The sequence below is a fragment of the Triticum dicoccoides genome, chromosome 5A (genome assembly GCF_002162155.2).
Source record: "Triticum dicoccoides isolate Atlit2015 ecotype Zavitan chromosome 5A, WEW_v2.0, whole genome shotgun sequence".
Classification (NCBI taxonomy): Eukaryota; Viridiplantae; Streptophyta; class Magnoliopsida; order Poales; family Poaceae; genus Triticum; species Triticum dicoccoides.
Genome location: NC_041388.1, coordinates 619,480,420 through 619,503,253, shown reverse-complemented (window position 1 = coordinate 619,503,253; position 22,834 = coordinate 619,480,420). Strand labels below are relative to the sequence as shown.

At 48.9% G+C, this 22,834-nt stretch overlaps 2 protein-coding genes across 4 annotated transcripts; both read right to left on the bottom strand.

Moving 5' to 3' along the window:
* Nucleotides 1-308: 308 nt before the first annotated feature.
* On the bottom strand, nt 309-11,368 carry LOC119303470 (probable glutamate carboxypeptidase PLA3). 3 transcript variants are annotated; one of them, XM_037580602.1, is made up of 11 exons: nt 10,390-11,368; nt 9,122-9,364; nt 7,926-8,078; nt 7,604-7,672; nt 6,510-6,597; nt 5,947-6,030; nt 5,546-5,634; nt 5,131-5,244; nt 2,243-2,377; nt 1,962-2,130; nt 309-644 (listed from the first exon to the last, which is right to left on the bottom strand). In XM_037580602.1, the coding sequence occupies exons 1-11, from the start codon at nt 11,326-11,328 to the stop codon at nt 442-444; spliced, it is 2,286 nt and encodes a 761-aa protein (XP_037436499.1). In that variant the 5' UTR covers nt 11,329-11,368; the 3' UTR covers nt 309-441. The 3 variants fall into 3 exon arrangements, 2 of the variants coding, with proteins under 2 accessions (XP_037436499.1, XP_037436500.1); XM_037580603.1 differs by lacking the exon at nt 309-644 and having other exon boundaries at nt 1,868-2,130; XR_005147927.1 differs by lacking the exons at nt 309-644; nt 1,962-2,130 and having other exon boundaries at nt 2,244-2,377; nt 5,131-5,218.
* Nucleotides 11,369-19,878: 8,510 nt separating this feature from the next.
* LOC119303469 (probable carboxylesterase 15) lies at nt 19,879-21,172 on the bottom strand. Its single transcript, XM_037580601.1, has one exon. It carries the CDS (start codon nt 21,079-21,081, stop codon nt 20,077-20,079), a length of 1,005 nt encoding a protein of 334 aa, XP_037436498.1. The 5' UTR covers nt 21,082-21,172; the 3' UTR covers nt 19,879-20,076.
* Between the last annotated feature and the right edge of the window lie 1,662 nt (nt 21,173-22,834).

Sequence of the window (22,834 nt, the reverse complement as noted above, 5' to 3'; positions counted from 1 at the left end):
ATGTCACTTGACTGAGACTTGGTTAAGTCTCAGTCGACTCAGATCTAACCACACCCTATGAAAAATGTTAGACCTACAGACCCATCCTACGGACGTACATCCGGCTGTGCTATTGTGCTAATATCCCCTCCCTCCTGGTTAAAATTTGAACAATAATGACCTGGGCATCTCGAACACGGACTCCTAAAATGAACACTGTATCCGTCCACCAAAAGTGATATGAGAGCCGGTCATATTGTGTACCTCAAACATTCGTATACATTGCATATCAAATTTGAACAAACCGGATGATTTTCATTTAAATCGGACCAAATTCATTACATTTTTGACATATATCTTTCAACTAAACAAAAACAAGCGACATTTTTTTAATTGTCTAAATCTTCATCAGCTGTGGAGGCATCTGTGTTTCACGCCCAATCTTCCCCATGTCCGACAAGCTCAACAACTATGAGCCCCAGGAAGTGCAGCGGCGGGAGAGGAAGAATAGAATGTGGAATACGGCCCACATGAGACACCAGACGTGGTCACATCCGCGTCCCACTTCCTACTCTTCATCACCGGAGTCTGTCGCGTGGCCGTCGCCGGAAGTGTCCCATGTTCGCGTTCGGCTGCTCTTCCGCCATGGCGGTGTTGAAGTGCGTCTGCGCGAGCGAGGACGTCAGCTCGTCATCGAAGCATCGTCCGGCTACTCTTCTTTAAGATGAAGTAGTACTCATAGGCCCGGAAACCATTAAAGAGGCGATCAAATACACTTTGGCTCATCCGGAATCGACGTCAGAAAAAGGAATCAAATAACACGATAGGGACAAAGTAGTCGTCCATCAGCATCATATGCCCCATGCCCTTTGTCGATTCATCACTCGATGCCCCTTGATTGATCCCTTAAAATTGAGAACATGCTCCTATGCACGTTGGGCTTCTTCAATAACCACATGTATCATCACCGTTTCATCCTCATCTAAGGAGGCCGGATCCATGAACGCACATCGAAGTACTACATAGCCAAATTCATCGTGTTCGCTTCAAAGTAAACAACAATAAAATCAATAGCTACTCGTATGACATTTGACTGACACTTGCCAAACGTGGTGTCTGTTATGGACCACAATGTCCAGGGCCGGAGGGTACCTGTGTTGCAGCAGGACCAAGGTTGGAAGGGACGCATAGGCAAGTCGAAGCTTGTCCCCCTTTCGAGGGGGGTTTGGCATCCATGAGCCACTCTGGAAGAGCTTGGATTCTAACCTTGTGTCAGACCCACGAGCCAAGGGACAGTCTCCCAGATGGAGCGATGGAGGTCTGGCAAGGCCTGTGCAGCGGAGTGGGTGGTACAACGATGGTGTCGGTCTCAGACTATGCAGATACAGAACAAGGGCGGAGGGACAAAAATAGGACTTTGTGGTGTTTTTTGTTGGGTCCAGGGCATTGGATGTCTACATGGCGAAGGGGCGTTGGATACCGACCCCCCCCCCCCCTCCAGTTTGGTTGCGGTTTACAGGAATACAGCAAACCTACACAGAGACATTTGATGCACGGTGTTGGATGACACGAAATGTCCGGACCACTCTGTTTGAAAGTTTAGCGGCGTTTTGATGGACGGGCGTACGGGCGTTGGAATGCCTGACTGCCGGATGGCTCGTGTTGAATACCATGGCCATGACAGGGGGAAAATATGCACCCATTTTTTAAAAAATTAAAAAAAAATGAGACCAACCCAAGGGCTAACCTTCATTGACTTTTTTTATAGGAAAAACTCCGTGAGCACCCGCATCAAAGCCGAGGCTCGAACTCAGGTGGGCTGTCAACTACCCCAGCTGCCCAGCCAACTGGTCAAAGCCCCTTTCTCATGGGCATGCTCTCATTTCTACGAGAAACAGAACGATTTTATTTATTTATACTCTGATTTCACGGAGCCATGGAGACACTGAAATTTATTGGTTTGTTGTGTGCGCCAAATTCACCTCTGAGCACATTTGCGGCCCTCTGGATCGCCATGGCGACCCTCCACAGCTCCTGCCGCACCGCCGCCTGCCGTTGTCTCGTGCTCTGGTTCCCCCGCCGAGAGATGGCGTCCACGATACCGGGGAAGAACTCGAGCTCGCTCTCGTAGTCCTCCGGTGGCGAGTACATCTACGAATGAACACATAAAACTGTTGTTGGAAAGGCGTGCTCTTGTCGCTAGAAATATGATCAAGTTTTTCATGGCACCATTGTTGCATCAGTTGGCGCAGGGTTTGCTCACCAGATGCTTGTACCATGTTCTTCCTTGGAGTCCTTCCGCATGCAGGAAGCTTCTTTCGGCTAGTAGAAGGCGGTCGTTCAGCAGCCGCCTCCTTATAAGACCGTGTCCATCGTGTATATCCAGCAGCTTTAATTCCTGGATTTGACACCAAAAATCAACAGCGTGAACCACAAAATTTCACACCCAAACCATTTCATTGACCATGGCCTGATAGTATTAAAAAGAAAATATTGTGCTGGACTACTCTGGCAAAGCATCAACAGTAACTCAGTGGTCATTGACCATAACTGAGACAAACACGCGAATTTGCTTAAGGGCATCTCCAGCCGCGCCCCCAACAGGCCCTCCCCAGATGATTTTGCCGCGCCGGCGCCAAAAAAACGGCCCAGTCGCGTCCCCAGAAACCCGTTTTTCGCCGGCTCGGGCCAAAACTGGTGCCGGTGGACCCAGGCCAAACCCGGCGCCCGGGGGGGCGCTTGGGGAGCCGGCACAAGCGAAAAAGGCGCGTGGGCCCGCCCTGGCGGCGACCCGAGGGCCTTTTCCCACCGCTTCTTGACGCTTTTTCCTCGCATCTTTTCCGCTCGCTCGCCTTCCTCCCGCCATTCCCTCCCTTTCTCCTGCCAAACCCCCTCCAGCTCGCCTTCCAGTCGCCGCCATGCCGCCGAAGAAGTACGCCATGCCGCGCGCGGCAGCAACCACGACTGGCACCGTGGCCCAGCCGAAGCAGAGGAAGCCGAGGGCGCCGCCATCGAAGCCACCGGGCATGTCGAACGCCGAGTGAAGGGTGGAAGTTCAGCGACGCGACGCAGTCACCACCGACCGACGGAACAGGGCCATTGCCAAGAAGGCCCGCGACAACGCGGCGCGTGCGGCGGCGTCTTCCTCATCGGTCGACCACGCGGGGATGATGAATCCACCCATCGTCAGCCACACCCAGTACGCGCCCTGGGGACAGCAAGGGGTCGGATCTCCATGGGGATCGTCGTCGCCTGGCTACGCCGACGGCGACGCGCACGGGGGGTTCAACCCAAACGTGACCTTCCCCCATGGCCACCCCGCGACACGCACACCCTCGCCCGCCTTCGTCGGCGTGCAGTACCCTCCATACAACTACTCGCCGCCCGCCGCCTACGCGTCCACACCGACGCCCCATCTCCGCCTTGGACCGCTGCCCTTCTCGCACCTCGGCGACACGGACGACACAGGAGCCGACATGGACGACATCATCGCGACAGGATCGACCGCGGCCGCCGCGTCTTCCGGGTTCGCCACCCAGGACGAGGTAGTGGATCTCAGCGGCGACATGGAGGCCGAGCTCGGCTACGTCTATGGCGAGGACGCGCACGAAGCGCAGGAACACAAGGAGGAGGAGGAGGAGGAGGAGACGGCTCCTGTTCCGACGAAGGGGGGCCAGAAGAAGAAGCGGGCGGCTAGGTCAGGCAAACCGCGCATCAAGTGGACGTCCAAGGAGGAGGAATTCCTCGCCGAAGCATGGAAAGTCGTCTGCCTCGACCCGACCACCGGCGCGAACCAGAGCTTGGAGACGTACTGGGACCGCATCAAGGCCGAGTTCGACGAGCGGAAGCTCGTCGACCCGTACTTCAAAGGCGTCTAAATGCAGCGCGGCTCTAAGGCGATGGCGAACCATTGGGGGTGTATCCAATTGGCGTGCAACAAATGGCATGGAATCGTCGAGGAGGTCGCGGCTCGCCCGGAGAGCGGCGCCAGCGTTGAGGATCAGGTACGCACGCCGTTCGCCCGCATCTCTTCGTCGTCAACACCCGCCGTCTGCCAACTGTTTGTTCCTCCGCGTAGCTGCTGCGTATGTTCACCATGTATCGGCGCGACAACCAAGACGCCGACTTCAAGCACCTTCACGTCTACAAGCGCATTTACAAGTGCGAGAAGTGGGCGGAAGTCCGGCATACCCTCGACAAGGCCAAGGAGACATACAAGCCGGACGCGACGACTCCGGGCGCGTCAGAGGGGCGGCCGGACGACCACAAATTGGCAAAGAAGGGGGAAAACGCCGATGCGGCAACCACGCGAGTGCAGGAGTCCATCGAGCATTGCCTCGCCGACGCCCAAGCCCGGGCCGTCCTACGTGAAGAGAAGACCGAGGCGCGGTGGTCGTCGCTGATGAAGAACAGCGCCATCAAGCTCGACCTGCTCCGGACGAACGTCGCCGCGAAGAAGAGGAACACCGACATGGCTTTTCTGATGGGCGGGGCGGACATGCTCCAAAGCAACAACGAGCAGCTCAGGGCGTAGTACATGGCGGAGCGCGGCCTCATCCTGAACCAGATGCAGACGGCAACGCCGACGACGCAAGCTCCCACGCCCACGACCACACGGACGCCAAGCCCGAACGACGCCTCTACGTCGCCGCCCAGCAGTGCCGAAGCCGCGCCGACACAGCCCAGCACCGAAGCAGCTCCGACACCGCCGAGCCCGCGCACGCCGACTCCGCCAACGCCTGAAGCCGACCCCGCCGAGTGAATCATTGCGCACGCGAACTTGCGGCGTGCGGCGCTCTGTTTTTTGTAATGCCAGACTACGTCCGATCGCCGGATTTGTGGCGTCTTTTGAGAGCGGGAACGACCAAGTTTAAATTTCCCGCATCCTGGGGCCGGCGCTTGGGGGCATGACTGGGAGCTAGGTCGCCCCCAGGGGCCCAACTAGCGCCGGCACGCCCGCAGGCCGCTCTATTTAGGCGCCTTGGGGGGGCGAACGGCTGGAGATGCCCTAAGCATTTGAGGACAGAAATGCATATTCTTGGAGCCCTACAATGTCCAAACGAAAATAGGAAACACAAGTACACGAACATATAATTACAACGGAGCAATACAAAGGGAAAATACAATAAAGTATGTATAGCCTGAACACACCTTTGCCTCCTTCTGAACTTCTGTGGCTGCACTAGAAAGATCATTGATGAATCCATGTATGACACTGACTGATTGGCTATTGTTCATCCTGTCAGCAAGCACATTTGTATGCTCCTGTGATGTTACGAATTCCAAGTTTACATTAAAACAAATGCGCTACATCAGGACACTGTTGCCATAGTAGTAATACACGAATGGCTTTTTGTGTGTTTGACAGATCAGATTTGCCAAATTGGGCATAGCCCTATTTATAATTTGTAGATATGATGTGTTAGACGAGAGTTAATCCCTGATCTGGAGGTCAATCCTCCCAAGGAAGAAGCACTAATGTGTGGAGCTCCTTATGAAGACAGAGAAAGTAATGCCCAACAATAATGAATATGCTTACCATAATTCTGAAAAATAATTACTGTACCTGCAACTGTGAGGCATATGTGTGGTAATCAAAAGGCAACACAAGATCATTTGCCAAGCGAAGCGCTAGTAGTCCCCAAATTTCGGTAACTGATGAAGTGGAAAAGTCAAATAAGTGGGTCTGGTGACTACTTTAATACTCCCTCCGTTCGGAAATACTTGTCTTAGAAATGGTTGTATCTAGAACTAAAACAAGTCTAGATACAACCATTTCTAGGATAAGTATTTCCGAACGGAGGGAGTACATGCTTGCACAAATCATTTTTCAAGCACCAGTCAAAATCTACCACAACCATATGTGCAGTTCTGTAGGCCACAGTCCATGTGCACTCTTACTCTTGACCAACAAAATTGTAATTGTAAGGCACTCATATCATTTTGATAGATCATGCTGCTACTTACTAGCCAAATGACGAAGAAACAATGGATCACCATGATTTTCCATCCAGATATAAGAGTCAAGTGCGGTATGATAGCCAGGAAATTCTGTATCAGCATTACCCTGGTTAGTGATGATGATTTACATAATATATTAACAGAATCAATAAGACACGTGGTATGAAAAGATAGAGCGAGGAAGTAAATTGTATCTGCTTATTAAGGACGACCAGGAAAAATATGGAAACAAAAGAAATTATTCGCATACGTAACTTCAGAAAATTGGATTTTATAACCGAAACAAAATACATAAAAAAAATTGAGTAAACAGTAACTATACTAAAATTGGCATTTATTCGAAAGGAATCCATATTGGGCTATCTGCAACTCAAAATTATACAAGATCTGACTTCTGAACGAGATGAAAATATGGTACTTTCTATTTGGAAAAAGGACAGTTTCTCCCCCTCAAACTACATATATGCTGAAGTATAAGAGTAAGACAGTGGAAGATCACAAGGTATGATTTCGTATCAAATATCAACAAGAATCTTGGAGCAACCATTGAATTAAATGTACTCAAATACCTTTTCCATAGTACAAGTCCACACAAGGAATTCCAGCATGATGGAGAAATGGGGCGAAATCAGAATCAGTTCTGGCAAGTCTCTCTATCTGCATATTGAGATCATCTTCAGAAATAAATCCAAACACCTAGAATACAAGCAAGGTACTAACTGGAATCATCTCGATACAATTATTCTGTATGGGTATGGTCCGTGATTACATTGGCAAAGAGGCGCTCTTGAGGTAAAATGAGGGGGAAACCTTTCTGAATTATGCAAGCATGATCGGTAAGACCAAAATGGTTTATTAATTGATCATATGTACCACAGTCAACGGAGATTAGACCAGTTTCAAAAGATAAATCAGCCAAAATTCCAACTAGCAGCCATTTGTTCATATCTAAACCTGGTTTCTGCGTACTAATTGCAAATACTTAGAGGCTAATCTTGGCTCCAAGCTATAGACTATGTAGTACACTGCTGTCGAGATAATCTGTGGACTACAAACTATGAACGTACTATTTTCTTGGTTTGGTCTTTGAATTGCTACCGTGTTTCAGTTAAACAATGTATTAGATAACTATATTGCGTTTTTTTATACCACCTATTTTAGTAAAGAACAAAGAATTGCTCAAATTAGAAATACACATAATTTAAAATGGGAAGTGGCTGCATTCGTGTTCCTTTGGTCTGGCTGTCATCGTGACTGCCGATTTGAATAAAAAGTCGACCTCGACAATGTAGATTGTAGTAGCCAAATTTAGGGAGAGGCGCGTGTTCACCCACTATGATCTATAAAGACCTCATACGCATTGGGGACAACTGCTCCCAATGGTAGCACACTATGTCTGTCCCTACTCCCTACTAGCATCATAATGCACAATAGTCAACCAGATCAGTAAGAAACTTATGAGACCAAAAATGAGAGTGATGTCAACATGGTCACAGTTAACTTGCATGCAGAGGACAAACCGTGACCTCTATGTGGCGCTGTTGTAAAACTCTCATTTGACTTTTAACCATTTTAGAGCAACTAGAGACAAGAGACAACATCGAATTGTAGTCCAACCACAATACTATGTGCAGGGGAGAAATTAAACAATCATAATTCTTACATTGATGCCGCCATTCATTGTACTCCATGTATCATGAACTGTCTTTCCTTCAACATCTGGATCCTTTACCTGGAAATAACAGGTTTGAAATAGAATAAATCTCATCTACTCATTCCAATTCTTCCATACCACAGTGACGCTGATGTCGTAATGATATTTGCTACATAGCGATGGTTAAGCTAACTAGTTTCAACCATACGCAGGAGACATGCAGGTACTAACAAAGGTTTTATAACAGAACCATATGTAAGAAATGGCTACTGCTAGCTAAAAGTGAACTTGTGCCAGAGAAGAATGCAAGAGTAAAATAATTTCCTTTTACCTGTCTTGTAACATCGATCAAGAGCTTGTCCAACTGGGGAGTAGAACCAGCGAAAAGCCCCATGCCTTGCACAGCACAATCAACATTCAAGTAAGCTACAGCTTTGGATTGCAGATCTCCAAGGTTCTCTTCGACCCATTCAGTTGACCCAATCTGGAAAAAAGAACCTTCAAAATATAGAAAAAGCAAGTGTAGCAAAAAGTAAATGAGTCTTGGGAGTTGTAATAAATTAACAAAGTAAATCAAGTAAAATAATCTTTTACTCAGAATTTTGAACAGTAGATAGCACATAAAAACTTCATGTGGTCATGATTTTGCTATTAATAAAATCAAGAAAATGATTTGCAAATGATCCAATATCAGAAATCTTTAAAACTTAACATCTGCCTTGTTCTTTTTCTCTATAACCAACATCTGATTTGTTCTGATCTTTTGAATTGTGAGTATTGCAAATCATGCGCTATCAACGGCCACACAATCACACTATTATTTATTTATTTTGCAACCAAAAAAAAAACACTTGCTGATTATGTAGGTCAAAAATTAGTCAACCTCAACTGCTTGCCACCTTATTCTGATAATTTGAATTGTCACTACCACAAACATGCCAGCACGGACCGCCACATGATTACATGATTATTCTTGCAACATAGACACACATATATTGACACTTAAGGTCGATGCAGCTACCACCTTAGGGCATTTTCAATGCATAGACGCTTATTTGGGCGCTTGCATCATTTAAGAAAAAGATTAATCAAGAAGCATCGGTGGAGGAGTCTCCCTTTCCAACGCAGGAGCGCCAGGTTGAGCGCTTAGATAATATTTTTAGCACACATTCTAGGACCTGACTCGTCAAAACAGATGCATGCAGGAAAAAAAGGCTCAAGCGCCCGATGACAGGAGCGGCATCGACGCCAAGCGAATTCCTGGGATCGACCAGGAATCGAGCCAATCGGCCGGGAAACAGAACCTGGCGCCTGGGCTAAGCGCCCGCGTTGTAGATGCCCTTATGAACTTTGCTACAAATGACCAGCATGCCTTAACTCTAAAGTGCATGTACAGTTTCAAATTTGGGGAGGGCCGGGGGGAGGGGGGCATATGTCCCCACACATTAGTATACACATATCCTATGGTTACGTAGATCATGTTATTCATACCGAGCATCTTCTCATCTTCTGTTGATACAGACTTACCATTCCAAACTCTTCAGCATCCCAGCTACAAAGAATGATAGTCCTCCGTGGTGTCCAACCTGACTGCAGCATTATTCCAAGACGGCGAGCAACATTAAGAAGCGCAGCTGTCCCACTATTAGGATCAACTGCTCCATACGTCCATGCATCTCGGTGGTTCCCAAGGATCACGTAACGATCAGGTTCTTCGCGCCCTTTTATGACAGCAAAAATATCCTTTATCGTAGCCATCTTCCTGTCCTCCTTAAAAACAGAGATGAGAAGACCGTTTTTTCAGAACTTAAAGCCACCATGAGCTTGAATATTGTCGATGAGGTACACAAGTAGTATTTGAAAGGAGATGCAACAACACAAAACTCTAAAGAAAAGAAAATACTTATGAATGTATGGCAATTATATGGCCTTTTGTTTGTCCAGCACTACCTGGCCCACCCAAAAATGACAAAATGGCATTACATCATCAATAGAACAAAGTCACCCAAAGGTGCATTTAGCACTTGCAAAATTTACAGCACCCAAATGTTCTGTTATTTCGTACTCAAATTACTTCGCTATATCACCAAAAAATTCTGCCTTCACAAATTATCATCCATATTTTGAGAGTGCAATTGGATTAAGAAGGTTATGAAACATGAGAAAGGGGAGCAAGAATTGCCATACTATCCCTACATATATACAATGGAAACAGTCAGTGACTTACAAATGGAGGAGAGCAAAGATACGATAAATGTGGGCAGACAAGGAAACGATTATCTGCCTTTCATGAATAAAGTGAGGAAGTATACAGCAAAAGAAGGAGGCATCCAAAGCTCCCTTCACCGTGTATCCGTATCCGCAACAATAATCTTCAGAAAGCCAACCAACATGTGCAAGCAGCAAAAACTACCTGGGGGCGCACTAAACACCAAACAGAGCCGCTATTTGACACAGTCTTTGCTTTACCATGGAAAAAGATCAAAAAGATGCAAGGACCGCTGGAACCATATCCCAAATAGTGAGGTCGACAACGACATGAGTCACTGTAATTCCCTGCTTAACTTTGGTAGTTGCAGTAGTACAATACAGATGCAGGCCAGAGACCACACTCTGCCGGATTAACCAAGCGTCAACCTAAATTTGGCTACTACATGGGTCAAATTAGCAGCCTGTCTATGGAAACCCCAAAATTCAGGTGGAATTTCCAGCTTTCGCGTCCTTCTTGTCCGCCTCTGCCTGTACATGGCGACAGCAAAATACTACCAAACCAATGCATATGTACACCTGAATACCTGGTAGGTGAAGTTGACCAGCGTGGGGCCTGGTCCGATGCCGCCGGCATGGCCCTCGAGCCCTAGCTCCGCGCGCCACTCCGGCGGCAAGGCCGGCCCGCCCAGGCTCCGTACGATGACAGAGGCCGTGTCGGCCGACACCGGCATGGACGGGATCGTCGGGAACCGCCGCCGGACCGCCTCGTGGTCGAACCCTAGCCGCTCTGCCCCGTCCGTCGCCGCCCAGCCGGGCGTCAGCGGGTCGCCGGGCCCCCCGAGGAGGGCCGTGCCCCTCTCGACCCCGCCGTCCGCGCGGCCGGCTATGAGCACTGCGACGGCGCCCCTCCCCGCGGCGCGCGCCACCACCCCGCCGCGGTATCCGCCCCCGCGGACCGCCACGGCGACGCGGCCACGGAGGGATACCCCGAGCCGGTCGAGCGCGACCAGGTCCTCCTCGCGGCCCAGGTTGACGAACACTGCCTCCGCCACGGCCGCACCGGAGGGAGCGTACGCATGGTAGGGCCGCACGACGCGGCGGCCCGGGTCTGCCGGCTCGTCCGTCGACAGGTGCGCAAGGAGGGACCGGTCGGCGGCCAGCAGCGCGAGGGAGGCGTGCGCCCGGTACGAGAGCAGCGGCGCGTACTCTCGTGTCAGCGTCCGGAGCCCCGCGGCGCGGAACCGCGAGAGCACGTGCGCGGACACGCCCGCCGCCCCGGCCGTCCCCGCGAGGTGCGGCCCCGACGTGAGCGCGCGCAGGTCGGCGGCGATGCTGGCGTTGGCCCCCGGGGAGAGGGAAAGGAACAGCTTGGCGGGGTCAGTGCCGGATTGGCCGGGGCGGGTCCCCGGCGGGCGGCCGTGGAGCACGAGCAGCGAGACGAGGAGCAGCAGGCCGAAGGGCAGGAGGAGGCGCGCGAGGCGGAGCGGCCGCGGCGGGGAAGTCGGCGAGGAGGGGTGCGGCATTTCGCGGCGGCCGAGCGTGTGGGGGCTCGGAACACCAGCGGGCCTCGGGGGCGCGCCCACCACCCGTGCGCGGCTTTTACGGCCATGGAAAGGCGGCCGTTACCAACTTTAGTGCTGCTCGCCATCGTAGTATACTGTACACTACTACTACAGTATACTGGTGGTCCTATACGTAGCACGTTGTGGATGGGAAGATGCATGCTCTCGCCATTGCCGTTTCTTCCGATAAGTACGTGCGTAACGTACGAGTACTAGGCTTTACGACGAGCGGGGTCCCGGGGAGCTTCCACTCGGAGCAAGTGCCGGCGGCGGGGCCGGCTGCGTTGCGCGAATTGGGCGGACGGGGGCGGTGCGCGGCGCACCACGGCCCACTAGCGCTGTGTGTCGGGGCGGGGGCGTGCCGGGCCCCCGGCGACGCTGTCGCCGCGCCGCCCGCGAGCGAGCTCCCTTTGCGACGTGCCGACCGCCGAGAGGGAAACGGGCACAAACAGAGGACAGCGACCGGCGCACCTGTGGGCTGTGGCAGGCAGGTCGGCGCGTTCTGGTCTTTCGGGTGCTCTCTCGCTCTCGCCTCTCGGTGCCTGCCCTGTAGACCGATAGGGGTACGTGGAAGAAGAATGGGACGTGCTGGTTTGTCGTCTCGTGGTGAACAAAGGTGTGTCTGTGTGTGCGAGCTCGTCGTTATCCATGGGCATGTGCTTTATGTCACTTGGGATGAGACTCTGGCTAGCAGAGTCTGTGAAGTGAATAGTTGTGGTTTACTGTTCTGTTCAATCCGCAGTCCGGTGTCCCATGTCGTTCACCCTCAAGATGGCACCGGGGCTCCGAAACCCGCGTCCCGCGGGTTTTTATCCTATTAGGTCTTCTCATCCCCGTGGGGCTGTTGTTGTGCACATTATACAACCCGGCATGTTTCATGGGTTTGCACCTGTTTCGGTAGTCTTCGAACCCGAAACCCGACAAACCCGGCAAAATATATTTTTTTACTGAAATATGCTCCTGTTTGTTGCTGAAATATGCTTATCTTCGTTGTTGAAATGGGCTATGGTTGTGCTGAAATAGGCTTTTTTTAGCTGATGTTATTCCTGAGTATTGTGCTGAAATTTGCAGTTGTTTTGCTGCTGAAATATACTATATTGCTGCTGAAATGATATTATTGTTGCTACTATTTATCTTATGTTTGTTGCCTCCGAAATATACTATGTATATTGTTTAAATCTGCTAAAATACACTCTATATAGCTGTTGAATCATCTACTATTGTTTTTTTTTTTGAAATTTGCTCTAGTTATGCTGCTGAAATGTGCTTGTTTTGCTATTCAAATGTTACTCTTTGTCGCCACTATGTTTGTTTAAATATTTTTATTTTCTCATGGGTTCCCCGTGGGTTCCTCGAAACCCGATGGGTTTAGTGGACGGGCGGAAAACTAGCTAGCCCCGCACACGGTGATGGGGACGGGGACGGGTTTGCAATTTTCTCGTGGGGATGGGTTTGGGAAGGCAAAACCCGATGGGTTTCGTCCCCGTTGCCATCTGGATTCACCCCTCTTATCTTTGCTTGTGTTAGAGCATGGACCGGACACGCTTTTATATTTGCCACTGTGTATCCGCCTATTTTATATCCGGCGTCTTATATTCATACTGCACATGCAACATTAATCTATTCTACGTGATCAAACGACGGACAACAAAAATCGGCTGCAAACGAGCACAAGATCGATTGCAAACGAACCTAAAAACTTCGCCACATCCAAAAAATCATCTTAGTCCGTCACAGTACAAGTTCTTAAACTTTTACAACTAAAAACAATATAAACATTCCGTTCCGCCATGCGTGGCAAAGTTTGGTATGAATGATTGTACGAACATTTTAAGGTAAATAATACATGATGGGGTTTTAAAAAACGATATAAACATAGAGGAGGGGGAGGGCGAATCACCACTCCCTCGTCGGGCCTTTGAACTTCCGGTCGTCGGCGCAACTATAGGCATCCGCGGTAGGTGGAGGGTCTTGGTTGTCCGAGGAGGAGATGCAGTTGTCGCCGTCGTTGGAGTCGGAGAGGACGATGAGCCCCTTCATCCGACGGCGTGCCCTGTCCTGCTCCCACTTCAATTTGGCGACCCGAGCCGCCTCCACCACTGCCTCCTTCGCCTCGTGCTCCGATGGCTCAATATCAAGCCGGAGCGTCTTGGTGTTCTTCTTCGGAGGCGGCGAGCGTCTGTCTCCGCCATCATGGGGGACCGGCGGTAGACCCGTGTGAGGAGGCGCGCCTCCTCATCGAGATCCACTTCCATCCGGCGGCGAATGAAATTGGTGATGATGATGGCAACGAATCCCCCTCTCCGGAGCCCCGAGCGGATTCCAAATCAGCCCTCCCGACGAAAAACATGAGGTGACGGCAACTCCGTATCGTAAAATGTGATGAAACTTCTTCTTTTATCTTTTTCTTGGAGAAATGAAATTTATAGGCTTGCGATTAGAGTCAGCGGAGCCACGTGGGGCCCACAAGGTAACAGGGCGTGCCCGGGGGGCACGTCCTGTTGCCTTGTGGGCAACTGGTGGCCCTCCTCCGGTGGATCTTCACTCCAATGTTTTTTTATGTTTCATAAAAAATCTCCATAAGATTTCGTCCAATTCCGAGAATATTTTTTCTGCACAAAAACAACACCATGATAGTTCTACTGAAAACATCGTCAGTTCGGATAGTTCCATTCAAATTTAGAGTCTAAAACAAGAGCAGAAGTGTTTGTAAAAGTAGATACGACGGAGATGTATCAGCCGCCCCATATCGGCACTATATTTGGGCTAGATATGAGGGATATCAGTAAGCCCGGGCGTTTGCCCGCGGTTTGAGAGGTCCGATTGGATTGAATTTTTTTATCGGGTCAGTGAACAGACGGACTGTCCGAGCGTTTGAGACGGGTATGAGAGGTCCAACTATAGATGCTCTTACTATGTACTCCTACATGGCATTGCACTACGTTATAACTGGGTATTGGTGTTTTTTGTGTTTTTCATGTATCTTTTATTTTTTGAGAAACTGTTTTTCATGTATCTTGCCTTGGTACGATGCGTTGTCTTTTGGGCGGTTAAGGTTTTCGATGCGGTTTCCCACGTAAACTAAACAATGGTTTTCGACTCAGTTTCCCACATAAATTGGTTCAATTTCCTTTTGAATGGAGATCAATATACAAGTGGGGATTCCCCCTCCTCACCGACGTATTAAAAAAATGTCCACAATCTGTATGATAGAATCGCCACTATGTGTCGTGTTGTATGGATCCTGCACATGAGGTGGATAATGTGTGCCCTTTTGCTCGGTGTAGCTACACTAAGGTTTAACTTAGGACACCGATATTCACCACACATCTCATGGGTCTGAGGGAATCACTGAGGATCCGTTGGCCCCTGTCAGAAAATCACCGGGGATCCGTGCAACACCCGATGTTGGGTCCGGTGGAGATCCTCCCTACCGCCACCGCCTCGGCGTCGACACAGACGGGACGCCGAGATCCGTGCGTAGGCCGCCTCAAGACCCTCGTTGGCGACTACTGCTGCTCTCCACCTCCATGCCCCGCCTCCTCGCCAATGCCTTGTCGGCGACGCCTCCGCTCCTTCCCCTTCCTAGCCCCACATCCTCGAGCGCCGCCACTATCTTGAGCTAACGCCGTGCCGCCGAGGTCCACAGGCAGGCCGCCACACACACCCCTCGTCGGTGATTCTGGTCGGCCGGATTTGAGGACGGTGGTTGCTGACTTCCTGTAAGTGGGGGAGGAGAGGAGGCATCGAGATGTGGGACCAAATAACTGGTTTGGTCGCGAGACCATTCGGCCCTAACACTAGCAAAAGTGACCTGGCACTGTCTCACTGCTTTAAAAATCGTGACTCGCGATGGACGGTGATAGATGCGTTCGGCCCAAGTTGCTAAGTGCTACACGTGTGACACTTATTAATTGGGTATTTTTTTTAGCGGGGATGCTTTCATCCTAGTATTTGTGTTCATGGCATCACGTTTTTGCAGTTTGATGTAGTATTTTACTATGTACAATAGGTGGGGTGGATGATGAGGCAAAGTTGTCGACAACGGGTACAAGAAAGAAATCTCGTGCGAGAGTTTGGGTAATAAAGTAGAGTTACCGTCGACGTGACTATTGCACCGTGAACGGCAACAATGAAGGAGGCATTGCCGGAGTTAGTTTTGACGTTGGATAGGAAGAGTATGCTCTTTGGGACATGATGTTTCTTAGCTCCAGCTCAAATGAGCTCAGGCCGACAATAAGATCTGAAAATTCTGGAAACAAAATTAAAAAAAAACTTTATGGTAAGCATTGGAAATGTTTCGAGTGCTTGCAAAGTCTCATCATGGAATGACATTTGTAGAAGTCATGAAAAAAAATTGATGCTCCAAAAATGCAATTTTCAAAAGCATTTTTTAGTGCTGATATTTTTGTCACTGACGTCCACGATTTGTCATTCTATGATGAGACTTTGCAAGCACTAAACGTTTATCAAAGTTTTCCAAAAAGAATTCAGAATTTTTCTTGAATCATTTTCAAACTTTTCAGATTTTACTATTGAGCTTGTGAGCAGAAGAGAACTTACAGTTAGATACAAGGCTTGATCCAGAGACAACCCAAAAAGCGAGCTCGAATTGAGAGGCTTGTTATTGTGGTCTGAGAAATAAGTCAATTAAGAAATAAACACATATTGTTGGATCTATGGAGAACAACTCACCAAAACACTAAGAAAAATGTTTGATCTAGAATAGTGACGGATCAGGAACCACCAGCTGCATTTCACCAAATTTAATGTTTTTATGTCGAATTATGTTGCCGTGAGGATAGTAAATTTCTTTAACTAGTAAGCTGGCACGTGCACCGCACGTCCGAGAAAAATATCACTTAGGATGTATTCTTAGGTAAATTGCACACCATGGTGGTCACATTGCCTCATAAAATAATAATATATTGTTTCATCCATTCAGTATCTATAGGTAGTAAACAATGAACATTAAATCTACTAATTAATCCTCCAAAACCCCATTGTTGAACACATTGAATCATTGGGCTTAAATATACTAATTAATCATCCAAACCCCCACTGTTACACATATCAAGTCAGTCGACAACTTAATTCCAGCTTGATACTTCTTAGAACAACATGATTATACTATAGAACACAGTTTCAGTATGCAACATAAATTGGTCCCAAAAAAAGACCTGTTTAAAGAAGATAATAGAATACAATCTACACTCTTCGGTATCGCATACCAGGTTGTTCCCTCTTTCCTCATGATGGCATGTAGATTTCTTCCACGGACTCTAGGTGAACTCTCCATTTCTTGTGATTCAGATTGAAGGGGAATCTATCAAACATTTACATAGAAGCTGAAATCAGTATGTACTTTCATTTAATTCTAAAAGAACCGGTTATTATAAGTTGTAATTGTGTGGTGGCATCTAGGATGAGCATACAAAATAAAATCATATGCATTTTTGACACAGACAATTCAACTATGCCGAACAATAAAGTGAGTACAAATCTATTGAATGGATGGTAATGTATTCAAATGAGATTACTCACACTTATAGCAGATCAAGTTAGCTGCCCATGCATTGCAATGTATCCTGCATATGCACCTCGTCACATCCTCAATCTAAGTTTGTCACTGCTAACAAATGTCCATCCAGCTCAATATCCCCCCTTGCTTGCCACCCATCCCCCCCCCCCTAAGAACTCCAAACACATAACTGTGTACTCTTTGTTATATTGCACAACATGCTCTTCTTGGCAATACGTTCTTGTAGTTTTCAATTGTGTCACTATAAACTTCTATCTCCCTTTCTCAAAAGGTTACACACACAGATGGGTTATACTCCCTCCGTCCCATATTAGTTGTCACCGAAACGGATGTATCTTTTGACGAAGGTAGTATTTCACAATGTGCTAGTCTTCGCAAGGCGTGCCTGGATACAACAAAAAGAGTTACCTCTACCAGGAATTGGACAGCTATTAGGAGGTAGCAATAAACAAACCTTGAACTAAAGAAATTCAACTCATTTTGCCCACAACAAGAAATGGATCAAGAAGATTAGTAGATAGAAGTATCACAAACATGTACGGTACTATCCTGCGAAAAGGATCAAGAATATTAGAACCAACAGAAAAATAAGAATAGTGACACAAAGAGCACCCAGGGGACTCACGTGTGCCCTATGGCATGTCCGTTCACTCGCATAATAGATCCCACTGGCTAAAGTAATTGCTATATGGCTGAGAATATAAGAGGGGATTGACAAGATGCATGCATATTGTAGGGTTTCTTCTCACCAGACATGGAGGCGGGGCTGCCGGGGACACGTTAGTGCAGCTATCTACTCCCTCTGTACCGAAATAGTTGTCGCTGGAGTAGCTGAACTTCAGCTACTCCAGCGACAACTATTTCGGTACAGAGGGAGTAGATTCCACTGTAATGAAGATGGAGAAGACGAAGAGGGGGAGTATAGCTTGAAGGTGTTGTATCCGTCCCGACGACATCGACGATGCGCGCGTGCCGCATGGCCGACCTGGCGAGCCTCCTGCCCTCGAGGAAAGATTCCGTGTGCCATGGAAGGAGCCGTACACGTACTGACGTACGTCTATAGTGATTACGGCGGCGGTCTGAGTTCGTCTGACCATCCAGGTTTCTCTGCATGCACGCCGGCCGAGACCTACTCTTCTTTTCGCCGGACAGACGACGGCGCCTCGGGCGCGAGCGGCATCACCGAGTGGCACGATCGGAACTAATCCTGCACGATGGGAGACGGCTGTGGCGTCATAGGGGCCGGAGGAGAAGGCATCACACGCATGACCGAGAAGCTTGAAGACTTCCTCAACGGCGGCGGAAAGGTTCTTGCCCAATTGAATGAAGAGATCATTTTTTACCGCGTCGGCCGTGGAATACCATGTCGAGAAGGCGTGCCAGTAGCGCAAACGGTCCGGGCTCCTGCCCATGGCAGCGCGGACGTCAGCGGCAAACATGTTCGCTGCGCCGGTGAGCGACGTGAAGAGCCGCTGGGCCACGCCTTTGTTCGTATTAAGGCATCGTATTTGCAGGACAAATATCCAAGATGGTTTTGCTTTAATTTTCTTTGTTTTCTACCTTGATTAGCGGGAGCACAATACATACCTGGTGCATGCGACCCTGTTCTCCCGCGTGGTAAGTTTCCACTGATTGCTCCTCCGCATGCATAGTAGTTATTTTCTTTCTCTTTTTCAAACGTCTTATTTATTCTCGCGGTGTTTGTTTCCTAGTTTATAGGATACATGAACGGGATGTGGGGCGGGGAACTTTCTCGGTAGAGTTTTCGTCCGCCTAGACAAATGGTTAAACACACTTTCGTGAGTTAATATAATTTTAACGGTTAAATTAAATTAAGTGTTGCTGATCGTGAGGCTGTAATTGATTCATGTTGTTGTGTGTACGTAAGGCTGTGTGCACTTAGCGATGAATATGTTTGCTAATAGTAGTATAGATTCTTTGTTTTCTACCTTGATTAGCGGGAGCACAATAATTACCTGATACATGCGACCCTGTTCTCCCGCGTGGTAAGTTTCCACCGATTGCTCCTCCGCATGCATGGTAGTTATTTTCTTTCTCTTTTTCAAACGTCTTATTTATTCTCGCGGTGTTTGTTTCCTAGTTTATAGGATACATGAACAGGATGTGGGGCGGGGAACTTTCTCGGCAGAGTTTTCGTCCGCCTAGACAAATGGTTAAATGCACTTTTGACGTGGGTTAATATAATTTTAACGGTTAGATTAAATTAAGTGTCGCTGATCGTGAGGCTGTAATTGATTCGTATTGTTGTGTGTACGTAAGGCTGTGTGCACTTAGCGATGAATATGTTTGCTTGTTTAATAGTAGTATAGATATAGATACATGAACGGATGCTGGGCGGGGAACTTTCTCGACAGAGTTTTCGTCCGCCTAGATAATGGCTAAACACACTTTTGACGTGGGTTAATATAATTTTAACGGTTAGATTAAATTAAGTGTCGCTGATCGTGAGGCTGTAATTGATTCGTGTTGTTGTGTGTACATAAGGCTGTGTGCACTTAGTAATGAATATATTTGCTTGTTTAATGATAGTATAGATAAGCATGACAAATCCTGGCAACAAAAAAAAACATATTTGCCATGTTTGTTAAAGAAAACTGCTCGCGGCAACATAATTTGTCATCTTGGACGTATGATTATTCATGCTAAAAAAATCTGACATTTGATTTGTAACTAAATCCTTAATAAATTGGCAATACATTCAAATCAAATGTAGAGAAAAAAATATGTCTAAGTTTATGGCATCTTTGTATTTTGAGGTGTATGACATACGAGTGTCCAAAACAAAATGTGACTCCACTCGAACTCCACAAGGCAGCGTACACCTCTTTGATTCACATGATTTTGAAAATGTAGGAATATGAAAAATATAGAATTGCAGTGGCATGTCAACTTGAATCCTATAGAATTAACAAAGAGTGTTTGATACCACATAAAAAACAAAAAAAATGTAAAAAAAGATTGAAGTGGATGTTAGATTTCCTATGAAATGTAATACAAAAGATTCCATAGGATAAATTCCTATAGTATCTAATTCTATGAATCAAAGGGCCAATATAAAAAAAATCCTAAGAATTTCAATCCTCCAAAAATTCTAAAGATATCCTTTGAATCAAAGGAGCCCTCAACAGCTTTGCTCGATCTCCAATTTAGTCGGAGGCGCCGCCGTTGCCGTAGACAAACCGTTCGACGAGCCGGACCACCTCGCTGCCGGCGTCGCCGTACGGCTCGACCGCGAAGAACCCGTGGTGCTGCCCCTCGAACTCCACGAGCTCCACCGGCTTCCCCATGGCCTTGAGCCTCGCGGCATAGTCCGCGGCGCGGTCGCGCAGCAGGTCGCGCGCGGCGGCCACAACGAGCATCGGAGGCAGCGCGACGCCGTCAAGGGCCGGGCTGTCCGGGCCGAACGGGTTGGCCAGCGGGTGGTCCCTCGTGGACCCAGGCGGCAGCACCAGGCGCCACGCCTGGTCGACCGCCGGCAGCGACAGGAACGGGCCCGGCGGGAACTCCGCCTCCGACGCCGTCCTCTCCTCCCCGCCGAACATCGGGCAGAGCATCGCGCACCCGGCGACGCGAACGGGGTCGAGGGGGCCTAGCTGGCCCGACGCGAGGCGGACGGCCGTGTGGTGGACGACGCCCCCGCCGGCCGAGTCCCCGGCGACGAACACCCGGCCGAAGTTCGCCGTCTCCGAGAGCCATGGGTCGGCGTTGTCCCCAACAGCCGCTGCCTGGGCGCGCACCCAGGACACGACGTTCGCCGCGTCGTCGAGACCCGCGGGGAAGCGGTGCTCGGGGGCGAGGCGGTAGTCTGCAGAGAGCACCAAAGCCGGGAGCTCGCCGGCGAGGCGGACGCAGCACGCATGGAAGTTGGGCATGTCGAAGCTACCGATGCTGTACCCGCCGCCGTGGAAGTAGACGATCACCGGGAGCTTGTTCCCGGAGGAGGAGGCCGCCGCCGGCCTGTAGATGCGGAGCTTGAGGCCGTGGCTGGCGTCGTACAGAACGTCCTTCCAGTCGACGACGGGCTGGCCGGGCGGCGGCGACGGGATGGGGAGCGGGTAGGCGTCAGTGAAGCGGATCACCGTGCCGTCGCTGAGGAGCTGCAGGAACGGGGGCACGTCCTCCACGACGTGCGGCGGCGAGGAGGACGCCATGGGAGAGGTGCGGTCGTGTGGTGGCGACGAGGAAGTTGACTGGAGGGGGTCACGTTTTGGCCAGTAGTGATGGTACTGCTCGCGGCTAGTGTGTGCGGTAGGCAGCTTGGAATGGGAGACATCTTTGCTGCGTCGCCATTTTTATATACCAACGGAGTGAGCTAATTGAGCACGACATATTTTTCTAGAAACTTGACGAGCACGGCGAAGTTGACTGGAGCCGGTCTCTGTTGGCTTCCTGCTGATTTCGTCTCTGTTTCCGCTGCCGAAATTACTCACGTGCCTTTTAGAAAACGGCGATTTCGTGTCTAAGAACTGATGTTTTGATTCAACCGAGTGAGGTGAAAAGAGCATGAGTAAGGACATGCTGTTCTTTTCCTGAAAAAGGGAGAGCGCATACTTTCAATTGTTAAAGTTATAATAAAGGCTGATTTGGTTCGTCACAATTATTTTGTGCGAAAAAATATTAATCTTTTGCTAATCATCAGGCGGCTGAGAATTCTGTCGATTTTGGCTTTGCCCCGCACATGAGGAGGGCCGGTCATGGACTCCACAATGAGTGTGAGCCACGAGTGAGCGAGGGCCAGTGCTCGCCATGGCGTCGATGGTGAGTGTCTCCGAGGGTTGACTGTTTGGGTCGGGGGTGAAGGATTATCGTCGGGCTCGAGAAACCGAGGGCGGGGGTGTTAGAAGGATGGCTGGAGCAGCGACAACATGGTAGTGAACAGCGGTTAAGGGAAGGGCGGGGAGAGGTGGCAAGCGCGAGCGTCATAGGTCGTGGGAGGCGGGAGCTGGCGATTAGGCCGACGTTGTCGGTGAAGCAGGGAGGAAGAAAAAGAATGATATAATGTCGGCAGGTTCCAAAATTTGATTGACGCCAAAGAAAATCAGGCACCTAACCAATAGCGGTTCTAAAATGATTACATGTGTAGTAGTAGTGTTGCAGAAAAGCGATTCAAAGCAAGCTTCGAACTGGTTCAAGTTCCAACTTCAAAAATATCTCTTCATCCGAACAAACCTCTTGTTTTGATTCAAAGGCTTGGTCCGGCTGACTTGTTAAAACTTAACCGGGAAGGGGGTAAAAATAGGCAAATAAAGAACAAAGTGATAACCATCCTTCGTCGAAAATAATTTATGGGATATCGAGGGCTTTGTTTGAGGTAGTCCTCGCACTGTGAGAAATCTGGCATATCTTCCGCAATCCAGAGTTTGATATCTCGGCTAGGAACCGCTTTGGCGTTGAGCATTCCCCCCCTCCTTTGCGAATGCTGCAAGGATGAGTTTGTCATCGTTGGATGAAGACGTCGATGAACCATGAGCATATCCAAAACGAATCCACATCCACTCATTGTGTCGTGGGAGACAAGACAGGTGGATTCAGGAGTGCTGAGAGATAGGTGGGAGGGTTGGTATGTATAGGCATGTAATATAGCCGTTGAAAACTTGCCGTTGGAAGATAGCTGTCGGAAAACTAGCCACTAAAAATATAGTTGTTTGAAAAGTAGTTGTTAGCATTATAACCTTTGCAACTACAAACCATTTGAATCATAATAGTTGAATTGATAGTTACAAGATGTGTTGAAATAAAGGAGAGAAAAAAGAAATCTTTTTTGACCATTGCTTATATGGATATATATGCAAAACCAAATATACACATGCTGCTGGAGACGCTCTTAGAGGTGGGTGGAGAACAAGACATATGTGGACAATTGGAATATTAGGATGGGTGTGTGTAATATAACCATCAGACATG

Excerpts from the sequence above, each read along its gene's own strand:
- LOC119303469 (XM_037580601.1), bottom strand. The coding sequence starts at position 21,081 with ATGGCGTCCTCCTCGCCGCCGCACGTCGTGGAGGACGTGCCCCCGTTC.
- LOC119303470 (XM_037580602.1), bottom strand. The coding sequence starts at position 11,328 with ATGCCGCACCCCTCCTCGCCGACTTCCCCGCCGCGGCCGCTCCGCCTC. Across the intron at positions 6,598-7,603 it reads CAATGAATGGCGGCATCAAT|ATAGAGAGACTTGCCAGAAC; the intron begins GTAAGAATTATG and ends CTCAATATGCAG. Across the intron at positions 5,635-5,946 it reads GTTTCTTCGTCATTTGGCTA|TTACCGAAATTTGGGGACTA; the intron begins GTAAGTAGCAGC and ends CCACTTCATCAG.